General features: G+C 39.6%; 1 protein-coding gene and 1 long non-coding RNA gene across 9 annotated transcripts in view; one reads left to right on the top strand and one right to left on the bottom strand.

The window, feature by feature from the left end:
- The window catches only part of LOC128311044 (uncharacterized), a 416,015-nt gene extending 402,620 nt beyond the window's left edge, over positions 1-13,395 (top strand). Inside the window, exon 3 of the long non-coding RNA XR_008288969.1 lies at positions 13,098-13,395. This is a non-coding gene — a long non-coding RNA (uncharacterized LOC128311044). The remainder of the gene's footprint in view (positions 1-13,097) is intronic.
- EBF1 (EBF transcription factor 1) overlaps positions 1-15,868 on the bottom strand; it is a 388,437-nt gene that overhangs the window by 22,354 nt on the left and 350,215 nt on the right. For all 8 annotated transcript variants that reach the window (XM_053199629.1, XM_027033273.2, XM_027033265.2 and 5 more), the window contains exon 11: positions 11,826-11,914. In XM_053199629.1, the coding sequence (XP_053055604.1) occupies positions 11,826-11,914 (89 nt within the window). The remainder of the gene's footprint in view (positions 1-11,825; positions 11,915-15,868) is intronic.

Below are 15,868 nucleotides of genomic sequence, written 5' to 3'. Positions count from 1 at the left end.
AAGCACAAGACTTAAATTTGGTGTTCTATTTGGCTCCGGACCTCTTAATCCAATATATAAATTCCCCAAGGTCAAGTCTTGATCACTGTGGGGGGTTTTTATGCCACTTTTTTTTTTCTTTTATGAATTTGCTCTTTTACTCCTGCTGGCTTGTGCTTACATTTTAATTTTGTGATTAATATAATCACATGTTGGGTACAGACCTTATCTCAAGTTATAGACTGTTAGCAACATGAGGTTGGTCTTGATATACATCAGCCTTTTATTAACTGTTCTCTTACACCCTTAGAAATACTTAGGTATTTGCACAGTCTTAGGAACCAGGCACATCATGTCTGATATGCAGATATGGCTAATTCATCTTTCTTTTGAGTTCATGAAGGTAAAATCTCTAAGGATTATTCCCCTTCCATGTGAATCTTCTCTTCAGTGTCTGCCCTCAGATATGTAGGTAAAAACTCATATTCACTGTCTACATCTAGCCTTCCAGGGTGAAGTGGAAGGTTCTCTAATTGTCCAATATGGTGTCCCTTTATAAATCCAATTCAATGTTTTGAGTAATTCAAACCCAGATGAGCAGGGGATGTGGTCTGAACTTTCTCCTTCACTCAAAGCATATATTTCAGCTCATAAAGCCAGAGGAATATCCACTTACCAACACAACATTAATTTCAAATTTTAGAATCAGATTTTGAGATTCTGGGAGCCCCCTTTGAAAATTAAGGCCCGGGATACTTCAGAAAATTGTGAGGACAATCTGTGCTTGGCTTTATGCTCTCTCAAGTGGGAAATGTTTTGCAGGATGTAGAAGAAAACAGAAGCTAACCTACAAAGTCAAGCCGAACTTGGGTGATTCCTGAGAAAGAAATACAATACCTTTCTGTCACTGCACATTTCCCTGACAGCTATTTATCACCAATCTTCTTTTGCTTTATCGGGGGATTCAAGATGCAATGGGCCCAAATATAGGCAACATAAAATGGAGTGGAATGGCAGAGGCTTCCCCCACCCCAGCTTAGAGGCGATAAGCATCTATCAATACAATCAGCATTAATTTCATTTGCCTTCTCACTGTAGAGTTTACTAATAGGTCCAGATTTTGAACAGTGTACTCAGCTCACGAGCCTCTAAGTTTTAGCTCTTTCCCCATTTCCTTCTGAAAGTCTGGGCGACACTGCTGATTGGAACACCTGAAAACTGAAAAATTGATTGGAAGTTTCTCACAGCCCATTTCCTGCAGAGCTGGATGTACAAAACAATAAATACTAGTTGTACTGAGAGGTAATTTCTGTGGAGGGTAGTTTTAGATCCCAACTTCCTTCGTGTTTATTCAGCCAAATGGAAAATTCCACAATGGTAGACTTTGCATTCTAAAAAATCATATAATGAGGGCAGCGAGGGAAGGAGTAAAACAAACCAAAATAATACTTGAGCCCTGTTTAGTTTCCGATCCTCTGAGACATTCCTCAAATTTTTCATTTTTCTGGTAATATGAACTCAAAATAGAGCTTACCACAGAGCATTAGAAACCTTTTGTGCCACACTTTAAGCACTCTTTACTCAGAAGCCCTATGACTGAGAAGAGTCACTTACATCTAGCATCGATATAATTAAACATGTCTCTGTTGAAAGGGGCATTCTCATTATGGCTAAGGACCACTTTAGAGTAAATTGAAATGGAAAGGAGGAGCATAGATGAGGTATAGGTAGCAAGTGGTTATTTCTAGGGAGGCATAAAATGCCAAATGTGTAACAATTATATTTTACAACCTTGCATTCTAAAGACTTCATGGTATTTTATTATATAAGAAGCTTCAGCTGAAGCTTACTGAATGTTCTAGCACATGCACATTGCCCATATTCTTTAAAGAAAAATAAAATTCAAGCCACAATTAAAATCTGCAGAAATTTCCACAACAAAGGAATTAAATAATCTGAAAGGGTCTACTGCTATTAATACAAGAGGCATCGAAGTCCTTCTAGCCCAGTCTAAAGAAAATGTGGGGGGATTTCTGAACCTTCTCTAATTTTAAAGTTGATTTTATGTTCAGATTAAATGAGAGCACTCTTCCTTCTCAAACATATTATTATGTATCATCATGCCATGTGGCTAGAGGCACAGCAGAAAGCTTTGCCTTTGTTGCAAACATGGTATAGAAGACTTCTGAATCACATGAAATTAAAGTGGGTTGTAAGCTAAGGCAGCTATACCAACGTAAGACATACTAACTTACATGATTGACTTTTACAGTGGAAAGAAAAAGGCTGTTTTCAAGCAGCCGTTATTGCCTCAATGGAAAAAAAAAATCAATGAAAGTGAAATGAACAAGAGATTTTGTCTGAGTTGCAGTTAATACCACTGAAGAGCTATGGATAATAAAAGGTCAACAAATAAATTAGCCAGAGTGTTATGAAATGAATGATTTGGCTTATAATTTTATTGAGTGAAAATTGTTCGCTGCCTATTAGACCAGGTAATTTTTATCTGGTGCCTCAATTACTGTTCCATAAGCAATAATATAGTTGTAAGAGCTGTTGGTTCGATCGTGTGACCTCTGAGAAGCTGGCTAGGACAGCTGACTACTATGATGGATAACTAAGCTTGGTCTCCACAAGGTGCCAAACCTCCCTTTCCTGCAAGGGGATCTCATAAAAGAAACATTACAGCTTGATTCATTTTACCAAAATGTTCGACTTTTCAAGTGTCAGCAGTTAAGTATAAATTGTGAAACCAGGTATTCCTGAGAAGAGTTATGACAATGGCTTTTCCCCCTCTTTTTGGTCTCCTGGCATTCTCTTCTAAATGGTGTCATGGTAATTGGTGAATGGGAGCCTGGGGTGCTTCCCGCCACAAATACAGTGAAAAATGGTGCCTGCACCCTTGTGAATATGACCTGCTTGGAGGTACAGAGCTGAACTTGGTAACCTCTGGCCGGCTCTTCTTATTCCAATTCATTGTACTGGTTTAAGACCGACGCTCTGGGTTAGGTCCTGCTGAGTGGCCTTGGAAATCGACTTTCTGATCAGGATAAAAGTCTCTGCTTAAAGAGAAGGCTATGGGCAGAGGTGCCTTTTTCAGGGGTGGGTTGTAAAGTCAGCACATGAAACAAAAACTGCCTAGAGTCAAAATTACCCTTGAAAATCTTTTAAGTCGCCAAGGCCTGGCCTCTTAGAAACACAAAAGCCGAAAATTAACTACTTCTGTTTCTCTTTGTCTTTGGGTTGTGGCTTCCCTTTCCCTAGGGCAAAGCAGAATAAATATCTAGTTTGAAAGTCAAAGGACCATTGAGTAAACAGAGAAATTTACTGTCATACCTATGTATGTGTATGTATGTGTTTGGTGTGCGTGTATACAGATGTGTATATTTATATATTTGGACAAGTACGTATAGTTAAACTTGAGTAAGTGATATATGCATGTTGGAACTATGTTGTACTTTAAGGGTATCTAAGGGAGGCAAAAATACAGTTTGCTTTGCTTCTTAAATTGTCCAACATCACCGGTTATTATATGTACCTCTAGACGAATGATAACTGTAAATTCTCAAGGCTTTACAGATGGTCCTGAGTATAACTGCAATTAAAATCCACTGCCTCGAGACTGCTGGGGCTCAGTTCTTATTACTCTGATGCTTAATTGAAGTGTAACTCAAGGCTGAAAATAGTGAGCAAGGTTGAAGACCTACCTCCTAGTGTCTCTTTCTCAGGGCTTCAGTCCAAGAGGAGGATTTTGGACTGTAAGGGGGAAACAGGAGTTAGCCCTTGCTCCTCCTGTGACTTCTCCCTGAACTAATGAGTAATTACATTGATTCCTCTGCCCAGCGGATGTGATACGAAGTAGGATAAACACAGTTACCCTCATCAAGAGCTCAGTGCTAAAAAAGAACTTGCAAGAGGTTCCGTTCCAGAATCCAGCTATTGGAATAACTGACATTACAAGTCCCTATGACAATGACTCTACTGCTAAAGAGAAAAAGAATTATCTCCAGTGTTTCTATGTGCATGTTTTTCATTCACGTTGCCACTTTTGCTGGGCTTGGCCCTTTGTGAGCTAACCTCAGTCCATACTACCATTGCCCTTTTCCTCTACCGCCCCCCCACCCCAATCCCTAGCCAAGCTTGAGGATTTTTTTAGCATTGGTTTGCAAAATTGCCTTTTTTCTTCAAATTCCTTTTTCTTAATTCTAGGAGTCAGAGCTTAGGGATACTAGCTCTGGACTTCAATATAGTTGGCTCAAATCCGTGCTCTGGCACTTACTAGCATTGTAAATGCATGCCTCTGTTTCCTCATCTGTAGAGCAGTGTTAATGCCAGCACTTGGTGCTTTGTTGAGCAATAGCCAGCCATAATATTGATAATCTTCACTTATTTTCCAGAGAACTTTGGCAAATTATATGCATTCATATATGTGCATTATGTGCCTTGAGTGCTGTTTGAGATGCAGTCCTATTTGAATAGCAGTGAAAGATTCTGAACAGATTAACAGTGAGGAAGTCTGGTGAGATAGAAAACTCCATTTACCAGCTGCATAAGCTTAAGCAGATTACTTGGCCTCTCTGAGCCTTAGTTGTCCCATCTCCGAAATGGGCCTGATATAATAATGACAAGTGGAATAACTTAACCGAAAAATAAGTCAGTTGAAGACAAAATAAAGAAGGGAAAATTATAGCTCTTTGTGAGGATCATGGGCCTTTTAAATGAAGCTATAATCTTCCTCCCCTCAAAAAATACATATTCATTGGGGTACCTGGGTGGTTCAGTCAGTTAAGTGTCAGACCCTTGATTTCAGCTCAGGTCATGATCTCATGGTTCGTGAGATCGAGCCCCGAGCCGGGCTCTGCACTGACGGTGTGGATCCTGCTTGGTATTCTCTCTCCCTCTCTCTCTGCCCCTGCCCCTGCTCTCTCTCCCTCCCTCTTCCTCCCTCTCTCTCTCTCTCTCTCTCAAAATAAATAAACATTTAAAAAATTGCATACTCATAACCACATACACGATTCTATATTCAATTTCAGGTGTGCATAGATCAAGCTAAACTCCCTTACTAAAAGAAGCAAAAGTAGAGGGGACACCAAGCCTCTAAATTGAGCGCATTATCAAAACAGGTTGTGGGATTTGCCCACAAGGTTTCTGGCAGATAAAGGGGAGAGAGGAAGAAAAGGTATGCATTCCATAGTTTGTGTGTTTAACAAGAGAATGCAGAGACAAAATGCTTCTTGTATTCAAACTCAACTGTGCTTTTCCTAAGAGTTCAATATACCATATGATTTGCTTTTTGTTTCTGTATTTTTGTTTGAGTAGAGTCATTTGGGTTCCTGGATATAATGTTAATAGAGTTTCCTCAAATTACAAAAATAAACGAATGAATAAGTTGAGAGAGTGGCTAGCGTCACGGTATGGAAGACAAAAATGGAAGGTTTTTCTTTATTGTTTTCTGAAACCCTTACTTATCCCCCTTTTCTGCTAACAGGCAATGTAGCTATGCAAAGATTTCTTATTTGTATTTTCACTGATGCAACTGCAGGTTTTGAATCACTGATAGTCTTTGCATAAAGACTAAAACAATAACAGCATAATTAGAATACATTGTATACAGTCGACTCTGGTTTTATTTTGCCCCAGCTCTGTATTTATGATAAATCACTAAACACTAACGCTCTTTAGGGAGGGTGATTTTGGGTCTTGTCTCTCCATTGAGCAAAAACAGTGCCTGTGATGAGAGTCTGAATTTCAATTCTGCAAGTGTACAGTTGAACTGAATAATACTTGGCACAATGCAGTGCACAACCGAGCCACTAAATGGCTGATTTACTAAATTATTATTAGATGAGCCCTTGCTGTTCCAAATGAAAGTGCAGTCACTGTCTTCCTTCATGGTGTGTTCAAATTGTTCTGTGTTTAAATATTCAGCATGAGGCTAATGTGAACTGATGAACTGAGACTATAAACATTCACTTTCAATACAGATAGAGCGACAGAGATGCAACATATCATGTGGCCCACGGAGGTGAAAATGATTTATATTTAAGGATGTTGCTGCCTACTTCCATTACTTTAAGGTGCTCTTAATTATCACAGTGTTGGAAATGACTAATTCCCATGTACAGGAAGAGCAGACTCGTGGAGGCTGAGATTTTTTCTCATGCCAGTGAAGGAGAAGCTACCAAAAGGATCTGTTGCCTGTGTAGTTTAGAATCTAGAGTTTTATTTGTGGCAGGCTGCACAGCACCAGCAGAGTAACATGTCTGCTGGAAGAACTGTGGTTTTTGACTTTCAGTGTTTCTTCTTGTCTCGACCCTCCCAAAGGGTCTACAGTCCGTCCTCACTACCATCCATCCCTCTGCAATCCACATCCCTTACGATCCACGTCTACTACCCTACATGGGCACGGTGGCACCTCTACCCATGTCACCAGCTTCTTTGGTGACACCTGCTGGAATGAAGAACAACCCTTTGCTCTTTGGAAGAATATAACCCTTCTTCCCTCCTCCCCTTTGAGGGCAGTTATAGGCAAGCACTTAAAATACTGTGATCACTTACAGTAGATTAGAATTTTTTATTGGTGCCGTGTTGCCATAACAACATGAAGACAGCAGATGACTTAAGCTAAGCTTGCAAAGCAAAAGGCTGCTCATCTGGCAGTTAAAATGAATACAGTTCATTTCACAAGTTTCCCATATGGACTCTTAGTGTATGGTAATGAGGAGACCATATGGTGAGAGAAAATGCACTGAGAACAATTGGGTTCCACTGGCTGAGTGGGAAGTTGGGAGAGAAAACCCGGGTGAGAGATTCTGGTGTGTGTGTTCTCTGGGTTCAAGGTTTGCTTGAGGTTTGTTTTGGTTTTTGTTTGGGATAGTTGTTTTCCATAGGGGTTTTGCATTTCTTAATCTGCTCCTTAATATGTCAGCTGTGCAAAATGACAAACATCTTGCAAATTTTGCAATATCATTCATCACAAACTGTCAGCAGTGTTTGCAAATCTGACTTGCAAGATCTTTTAAATGTGTTGTTCTTAAAAGGCAACAGTACTAAGTTTTTAGACAAAGTGCAGGAAAATTTAAGCACTTCTGACAAGCAGAAACATTAACAGTAATCATTTTAAAAACACTCGCATCTTTTGCCTGCATGTTTAGCTGTAAATAATGCTAGAATGTATAAAAGCTTTAAAGTAAAAATGTAATAAATACTTTTTATTATGTTTCATAAAAAATAAAAAAATGCCATGAGCCCTGTGTATGCGTTATCTATACATGTGAACAGTATAGAGATGGATGGTTCCCACTCTCCTTACTACTAACCAGATTGGAGACCTGGGAGGACAGCTTGAAAAAAGCTCTAAAGTCAATTCTGTACTATACATGCTTCATAAAAGATGAATATAAATGCATTAGTTAGACACGGTGAGCTAAATTAGAAGGTCAGGCAGGGCTGGGAGGGCTGAAAAATCACACAACCAATGAGTGTAATTACTCTTTTTTAAGTCTATTAAGTGGTGTTGTTCTATCAAGGCTCAGGGGTATAGGACATGAAGAACAAGATAAAGTAATGTGTATTTATTACTCCCACTGGATCAATTTACCAGATATTTTCAGCTCCATAAAGCAAAATACACAAATGCTGCCTTTGTTACTTTTCTCAAACTGCTTTATTTTCTCTAAAAGAAGGACTGGCTCTGGTAGAGACACTTTTGCCCCACGGAGGTCCCCATGCCAACAACCCCCTTCAGTGGGATGATGCGAGAAAGCTGGCAAGAGTTTAAGTAGGATGGGGGAAAGGTGTAGGCGAGGAACAGGAGACCGGAGCTAATCACCTCAAGACAGAATTATTTGGGTTTCCAGATCCGAAGGAAAAGTGGGAATATGATGCAATGGTGACAGTGAGGCAGTTAAGCCCAAGGACTCGAATTTTAGTCTTCCCACTTGTTAGCTGTGGAGTCGGGCAAGTCGCCAGCCCTCTGGGCCTCTGGCTCCTGTGGAGTGGGGAGTCCCTGCCTTGCAGGGCCTGTGGCCTCTGCGTACTGGAGTCTTGCTAGATACCAGAGAGGCCTCCTCGCCTAAATTATCTCACCAATGCCCAACAGCAACCATGCGTTGAGGAAGAGAAAACAGAGGCTGGAAAGGCTGAGTCACTGCACAGAGCAGTGGATCTGGTTTGCCAACTCCATATCTGTCTGAGCTGAGAGCTCACTCTCTCGGCCTCTGTGCTCTTTGAACACCTTGATAGAGCAGTGCCCGGCACACCTTGGGCATGAAGTGACACTACGTGCTCCCTGGGACTCACTGGCAACACACAGAATGCCGGTGAGGTTTGGTCCACTCTCCACGCCTCTGTGCTAATGCTCACTGCCCACTCAGGAAGACAACTAATACACTGAAAGAGGGTGGAGACACCGCTGGCCTTCAAAACAGAGAGAACTCCTTGTTCAGTGCTTCTGGATTGCGTCATACATGTCTGCATCTCATGGTCTCTGACTGACCACAGTCCCCATCCCCTCACCGCCACATTACATGAAGAGTCAACTTTCACCCCAAAGTCCATCACGTGTTCTTCTCCCTCCGGCCAGGATCCAGAGAGGGAGGCAAGTTTGTATGAAACAGAACAGAACAGTTCCATTTAAAATCTTAGTTCACCTTTCTCCCTGCGCATCTGAAAAAGGAAACCAAATAACACCTGGGCTTAGGATAATTATACTGTTTTAAATGTGTGCGTACAGCCACTATCACTAATGGCGACTTTCAGGAACAAAATAGTTGACAGAGAAGGGTTCATCTTGCTCCTGTTTTCTCATTTGGTAAATGGGAATGATGTCTATTTTCCCAACTTCTCTCATAAGAGGGGCTCCAATAAAACAAAACATGTACAAGTTCTTTGAAAAAGCACAAGCCAGTATACAAAGGCATATTATTATGGAAAGCTGTCTACTTGGTCTTTGGAGCAGTTTCATTTGACAGAATATGTGGGTGGTTGTATGAATCTAGCTTTGTCTATTCACAAACACATGGGTTTAATAAAGTGCAGTTTGTTTTTTAAGGTGTGTGGTCCATGGCTCACTGAAACACTCCTGTTTGACAAACACTGACCATGATTCTAAGAAAGGCGGAGCCCGTTTTTATCCCCCTAACAATGGACAGCCTAAGTATAAATCTCCCAAGTCCACAGGAATACCTCGAGCTGGCTCCATCCACCACTTCCTGACCCTGCTCTTGAACTCTCCCTCCACCTTAACATTCAGAGCCAGGAGGACAGCCACTCTGGTCTGAGTCACACAGAGAACTTCCTGGGGCGGCTCCGGCCAGAGCCCTTGAGCAGTCAAGTGGCTAGATGCAGGCTGCGGAGTGTTTTCCTCAGCACACAAATCCATTGTGTCCTGATTACTCCTCCCAAACCCAGGAAAAGAAGGCTGGGAACTTCACCATCAGGCCACCGGGGATGCAGTGACACGTGCCTGTGCTATTTGTTCAACATTTCTGAATGTGATGTGCAACTGTAAAAATGGTTTTAAAAGTACACAAAAATAAGCCCTATATGCCTATTTCTCTTATTTCATTATGAATAAGAAAAGTACCTCCTGGCTTCTTTAGACCTCAACCGTTAAATCAGATTTATCTTCTGTTTTTTTTTTTCAATAAATATTTACAGAGAAGCAACTGTGAGCCAGATAGCTGTGCTAGAGTGCATCCACAGGATTACTTCCTTTTTTCCTTACGTGATCCCCAGGAAGTCAGCGCGATTATTGTCCCCACTTTATAGATGAAAAACCTGAGGCACAGAAGATGAATCATACATTCAACTGCCACCAGGATTAAGATTTCCTGCTCTGCAGAGATTGGATGCAAGAGCCCTAAGAAGCAACAATCCCACTCTTACTCACCTGCAGATAATCATAGCTATCTTTTGTTGAGTGCTAAATAACTGGTTGAAATAACTATCAGAAAAAGTGGAAAATATTACCATCTCCATTTGATAGAGAAGGAAACTGAGGCACAGAGGCAAAGAATTTGGGGGGGGGGGGAAACAAGAATTTTGACCCCTGCTGCATAGCTAGTAAATGTCCTTGCTCTGAGTTCCACCCCTGCCAATCGGACTCTCCAGGTCCTTCAGCAGACTCTAGAGACAGCAAATGCCACATGTAAAGTGAAGACTGTCCCCAAAAGGAAAAATTAAGACAAGTCTGTCATTGTGCCCATGTCTTCTTTCTACCACTGAGACACCTCAGGCACTGACCACTGGGTGGACACACATCATTTATATCATTGTGCTATAAAATTACCAATTATAATCCCACAGGAAATGCATGGGAGCTAGGTTCTTGCTAGACAGAGAGCCTTGAAAGTAAATCTCTCCGAGGCACATCTATACTACAGATGGAGACTGCCGTTCACTAAGTCAGGTGAAAGAGAAGGATGTGTATGATGGAGGCCTGTTTCAAAGACAAGGATATGAACAGTCTGACATACCATATGGTTTCCTCCTGAGGTGAAACGCTTTCAGTAAGGTCCACAACACTGGGCGGAAGCAAGGCTGTTCCCGGAAGCCAGAGCTAGAGACTGAGGCTGTGTGCTTCTTCCCCCAGGTCTAGGTAGAGAACTCCCATTCTTGCTGGTCACAGTTCTTCCTCTCTTCAGTCAGGTAGTGTCCCTCCTCTCCTCTACTGGCTCCTCTCATTTATGCAACAATTTGGGGGGGGGGCACTTTTCTCCTGGGCAAGGTCTGTTCTGACAGGGTACCAGGCACACAGGTAGGATCTGGCAGTAAGCCAATCCCCTGAAGAAGTTTGTTGAGCTAAGAAGGACGCCAACTTCATTTTTGTAAGTGTTTTATGAGGCAAAACAGACTCAGAAGTGACATATCTCCAGCCTTATTCCAGCAAGGAGAGCACCTCTCATCTACTCATTGAATTTATAATAGTTTCCATTTGTGTAATAAATGAAACTTTATTTTGCTGTCAGTAAATGGTGAATGGTAGTTCCACTAATTCTGTATTTTGAACTTATTTAATTGTTCTCTATTCGGAGTCCTCACAGGACTTTGGTTGCACTTTGGTTAAATGTATCTATTACTTCCTCTAGTGACTAGTTGTGTATAGTGATCTCTGTGACACAAGGCCCGTGTTCCTCGGGTACAGAGATGAGAATACCCCCGATATTGACAACAGGTACAGAATAGAAGTCAATATGTGAATTTCCTACTTTCTGTATTGGCAATTTCAGTGTATTGCTGAATGACATATACTACTCTTGAATTTTTGTTTAATTTCTCACACTTTTATACCTTATTTCCAATTAGGTAGGATGCCTCTGGAGGTAAAAGGCTCTGTCTTATTTGTCCAGTTGCAAGATCTACCAATATGTTTCTTTTGAGTTCTAGCTGCATTAGGGATAGGTATAAATCCTTGCATAGGTAGAAAGCCAGTGTTCTCTTTCCTCTTAAGAATTGATATGATGCAATGATTAATAACCTGGACTTTGGAGCCAGGTTGTATAGATTTGAATCTCAGTTTAGCAATTTACATGCTTGTGACCTTGGGCAAATGATTTAACCTCTCCTTGCTTGATTATTTTCTTCTCTAAAATAAAAGTACCAACTCAGAGGGTTTTTGAAAGGAAGAAATGACATAATATATGTAAAAATAAGAATAACACTACCTGGCACATAAATGCTTGCTACTTTTATTATTGTTTACCTTATAGTACCAAACACACAAAAGACAAAAATGTTGCGTTGTTCACCTATGAGCTAATTTCATCAATAGCAAAGTTTTCTGCTAATCACCTAAGCTCAAGTCAAGTTACAGAGACTGTAACCCCAAAAAGAAGAATCCTGACCTTTGGCAAACGCTCGGGGTCGCCAGGGTGCCGGGGAATGACCTTCTGTAACCTCTGGAAACCATAATCGATGGTGGGTTCATTGAGCGCTGCAAGGAAGAAGTCACAGGATTAGAACAATTTCATTAAATAAAACAGAAACTAACACTGATGGCATGGAAACAACTAGAAGTCAGAAATTTAATTTATACTTTTGAATTACATCACAAGATGATCAGATGCACAATCCCCTTGCTGAACATTTTCACTGTCTACTGCTGCTATTTACCATGGTAGGCAGGGACTCACTCAAAAGAACATTGGTAGGAACCTTAGTAACGACTCCTGAACTCAGTTCTTCTGGCCAAATTCTATATTGCTTACATAATCAAAAATAGAAAGTAAAATGGTATTTGATATGAAGTTTTAGGATCCACTAGCTAAAAGCTCAGGGCAAAATAAATACTCAAGGCCTTGTCTGAAGGTATCCACACATTATAAACAGCAGAATTACAAGTACTTGCTTAACTGAAAAATCTGTAGTAGATCTCAGCACACCATACAAGTCGATGCCTCTGTGGTGATTAAGCCTGCAAGAACGTGGTGAGGGGCAGGGAGATGAGATCTTCTCAGCATATAAAACCTAGTCTACACTTGATAGAGTCTGCAAGGTGATAGGTGTTGAAAATGTCCTCGATACAACACCCTCACATCTAAAATGACAGACTCATTCACTAACATCAGTATTATTTCAGGAAAAAGACTAGCCTCTGTGGAGCACTAGCATAGAGCATATGGGTCTCCAAGAAAAATTCTTAAAAAGACTAAAAGAAGAACAAACCTATAATAATATTTGGAGACAATGGGCCTTATTGTACTCATATTGTCTACACTCTTCAAAGCCTCCTTAAATTAAGTGTGATACGAAGTAGACTCTGGTCTATAATTTTCAAAATTCCTTCTCAAGGTATGAAATATCTTCAGCCTTCCTCACCTGACCAGGAAAAGATGACAGCTCAGTCCTCTACCCACATCCCCCGTATCCTCTAGGTAATGGGTGGGTGGGAGGGTGGGTGTTTTTCTTCTTTTCTTTTTTAGTGTAACTAACGTTTTCAACCACATATTTTCTCCCACACGGAGTAAAAAGACAGTCTTTGTAGTTCTGACATTTAGCTATACATTAGAAAACAAGTTGCCACATGCTTTACTTAAAATGCATTTCCATTAACCTAAATTTCAAAAGTAAGATTCATACTACTACTAACTTTAAAAAACTGTATTAAATTCAAATAGGTCCCAAGGCTAATGGAAGCAATTTGTATACCAACCCAAACTGACTGGCCCACTTTTCAAAATACAGGTATGATAATCTTGTGGTTTTAAAAGGACATTTAAATTGAAAGACTGTGAATTTAGTACATAATTATACCAATAGAACCCTTTAACTTGTCAACTTGTAAATCTAAAAGGCTATCAATCATTTCTAAAGAGGAAATAAACCTTAAAATTCCTTGATTGACAGTGCTTACTTTTTATGTAGGGAAAAAAAAAAGGCAAAAAAAAAAAAAAGGCAAAAAAAAAAAAAAAAAAAGCTGCGTAAAGTGGCCAGAAATCCATTTACAAAAGTACATTGTTTTACATAGGTGAGTAAAAAGCCAATAATTACACCTCCAAAAGACACATAAATCAGAGTAAGTACTTTTTCCTCACTTGTATATTTTAAGTTGGAGTGAACTTCAGGTAACTTTTTATTGAAAAGATTTTCCCAAATGCAATGCTTATTGAAGTTGTTAATAGAGTAGCATTTTCATTTAAGACAATGTAATCATTTTTACAAATATGAGATTTAGCCATCTTCTCCCCCTTTCCCCAGCTTCCAAACAGTAAACTTTCAACCTGTCTCTTGTGGAAATTAACTAAAATTATACCCAGGTGTACCAAATCTTTCTATCTATACTAGTATATGAGTTAAGGCACAATATTTATTATTCCTCCCATTTTATGAATTACTTTCTAAACCCTTGAGAAGAATTCTTTTTTCAAATTAGACATGTAGAGGAAAAAGCCATAGAACTCTTCATGCAGGGAAGCTGTTACTCGTAAAATCCATGGTATTTAATCAAGAAATGCATGAAAGGGACAGGAATGAGCACCTAGGTTTAAGATATATGTCACATCCATCCTCCACCCATATTACTAATTGCCATCCAAGATGTTTAACCATAAAAATAGCTTTAAACAATTAAGTGTATCATTTTAATATCTGAATTCTAATTCTTGTTTTTGTTTTTCAGGCTAAGCCACCAATAAAACTTGAATTGTTGACCTGTTCCTGCAGTTGTTTGCATAATGAATTGATTCCTACCGTGTCAAGAAACGGGTGATTGTTAAATGAATGAATGTCTGACATTATGAGGGGAGGATGTGTTTCTCTGTCCATACAGCCAACTCACAGCAGAATGACCAACACTTAGTATCTGCAGTTAAAAGAGCCAATTCAAATATCATATGGAACTAACAGCTAAAGAGCTGAGGAGAAGTCATTCTGCTGCCACAAAACGTAATTAAGATATATTAAACTCATTATTCAAGGGAAATAAGCATCTACTCTATGGAAGTATACTATGTGAAGGGATGTATTTCAGATAGTTAGATAAAGACTTTTAATTTATTTCCCATGCCTTTATGACTTGCTCTACACTCACATGTTTCAATATATTAACCTGCCCTTAATTTAGGTATAGACCATTACAAGGTGTGGTCCAGTGCTATAGACAAAGACAGCATTAAAAATATGCAAGACAAAGCTCATTGTCTTAGATTCAAATGTGCCTGATGAGTTCTCTCACTGCATTGACTAGAGAAAAATAAAAAAAGGATTACTGAATGAGAAGGGTCATCTGATAAAGATTGTTACTTAAAACAAAACAAAGCAAAACCCCCTAAAAACAGATTAAGTGGCTAGGGAGGAGGATGGTAAAATCATGGCATACCCATGGGATGGAATATGATGCAGTCCTCAAAAGCAAAGCTACAGGGAAAAAAAATTATTTACTGACATATAATATACGGCTAGGTTAACAAGCAGATTACAGGAGCATATATACAATATGGTTACTTTTTAAAAAATGAACATACACAGAATAAAGAAAATATGTCTATATATAAACTGCTTAACAGTAGTTATTTCCAAAAAGTGGGTGTTAAAGTGCTTTTCTTCCTTCTCTTTGTGCTGTACATTCTCTGAATTTCCCACAATGAACATATATTACTTTTATAATCAGAGAAAAAGGTTAAGAGCAAGAGATTGTTGCCGAGATGGAATGTGACCTCCTTGTATAAAGTAATGACATAAGAAACTATGCCTTAAAAGGGGTCTGTATACCCTTTAATAACCTTGCATAGGTTATTACAGACTATAAGAAAAATAAGTAGTATACTTTTGGCCAGTTGTATAAATATGTGACTATTCATAAACTCTCTGAAAATCAACAGAGAGGGTAACGAGGAGGAATCATAAAGAATGGTATATTTATTTCATCAGTGGGGGTAGTCGTACCTTAGGGACATACGTCTACTCTGCAAGAATGTAATATAAAGTTAATCCTTCAACAAAGTGACCTCATTGTATTCAAGCACAGGGCTCAGGGGGCACCAGTAGAAATGGGACTAATCAATTTTCCCCCTAAAACTTAGGACAATTCTGAGAATCTAGTAGAGAAAGAAAGAAAAACTTAATTGGGCATAATTAACCACAAATAAAGAAGCATGAGCATTTTAGGTTGAAAAAAGAAAAACAGATGAAGCTATAAATGGCAACAGGAAGGCAAGGATGAGAGAGCATTTTGTGACTCCGCTTCCAAACACCTAGTCCATGTTCTCTGAAAAGGGCTTCGGAGGGTGTCATCTGAAACCAGGCAGGGACAGTAGCAGAATAAGGGAGGCTCAGAGGTCTAGAAAAACCTGTAATCCCAAATTGAAAAAGCCCCAATTTTTAAATCATCACAGTAGAATAGGAACAATGTAGGCATCTGAAAAATTCCACATTATAGGAAATTCTCCAT

The sequence above is a fragment of the Acinonyx jubatus genome, chromosome A1 (assembly GCF_027475565.1).
Source record: "Acinonyx jubatus isolate Ajub_Pintada_27869175 chromosome A1, VMU_Ajub_asm_v1.0, whole genome shotgun sequence".
Classification (NCBI taxonomy): domain Eukaryota; kingdom Metazoa; phylum Chordata; class Mammalia; order Carnivora; family Felidae; genus Acinonyx; species Acinonyx jubatus.
This window is presented reverse-complemented; position numbering and strand designations above follow the sequence as displayed.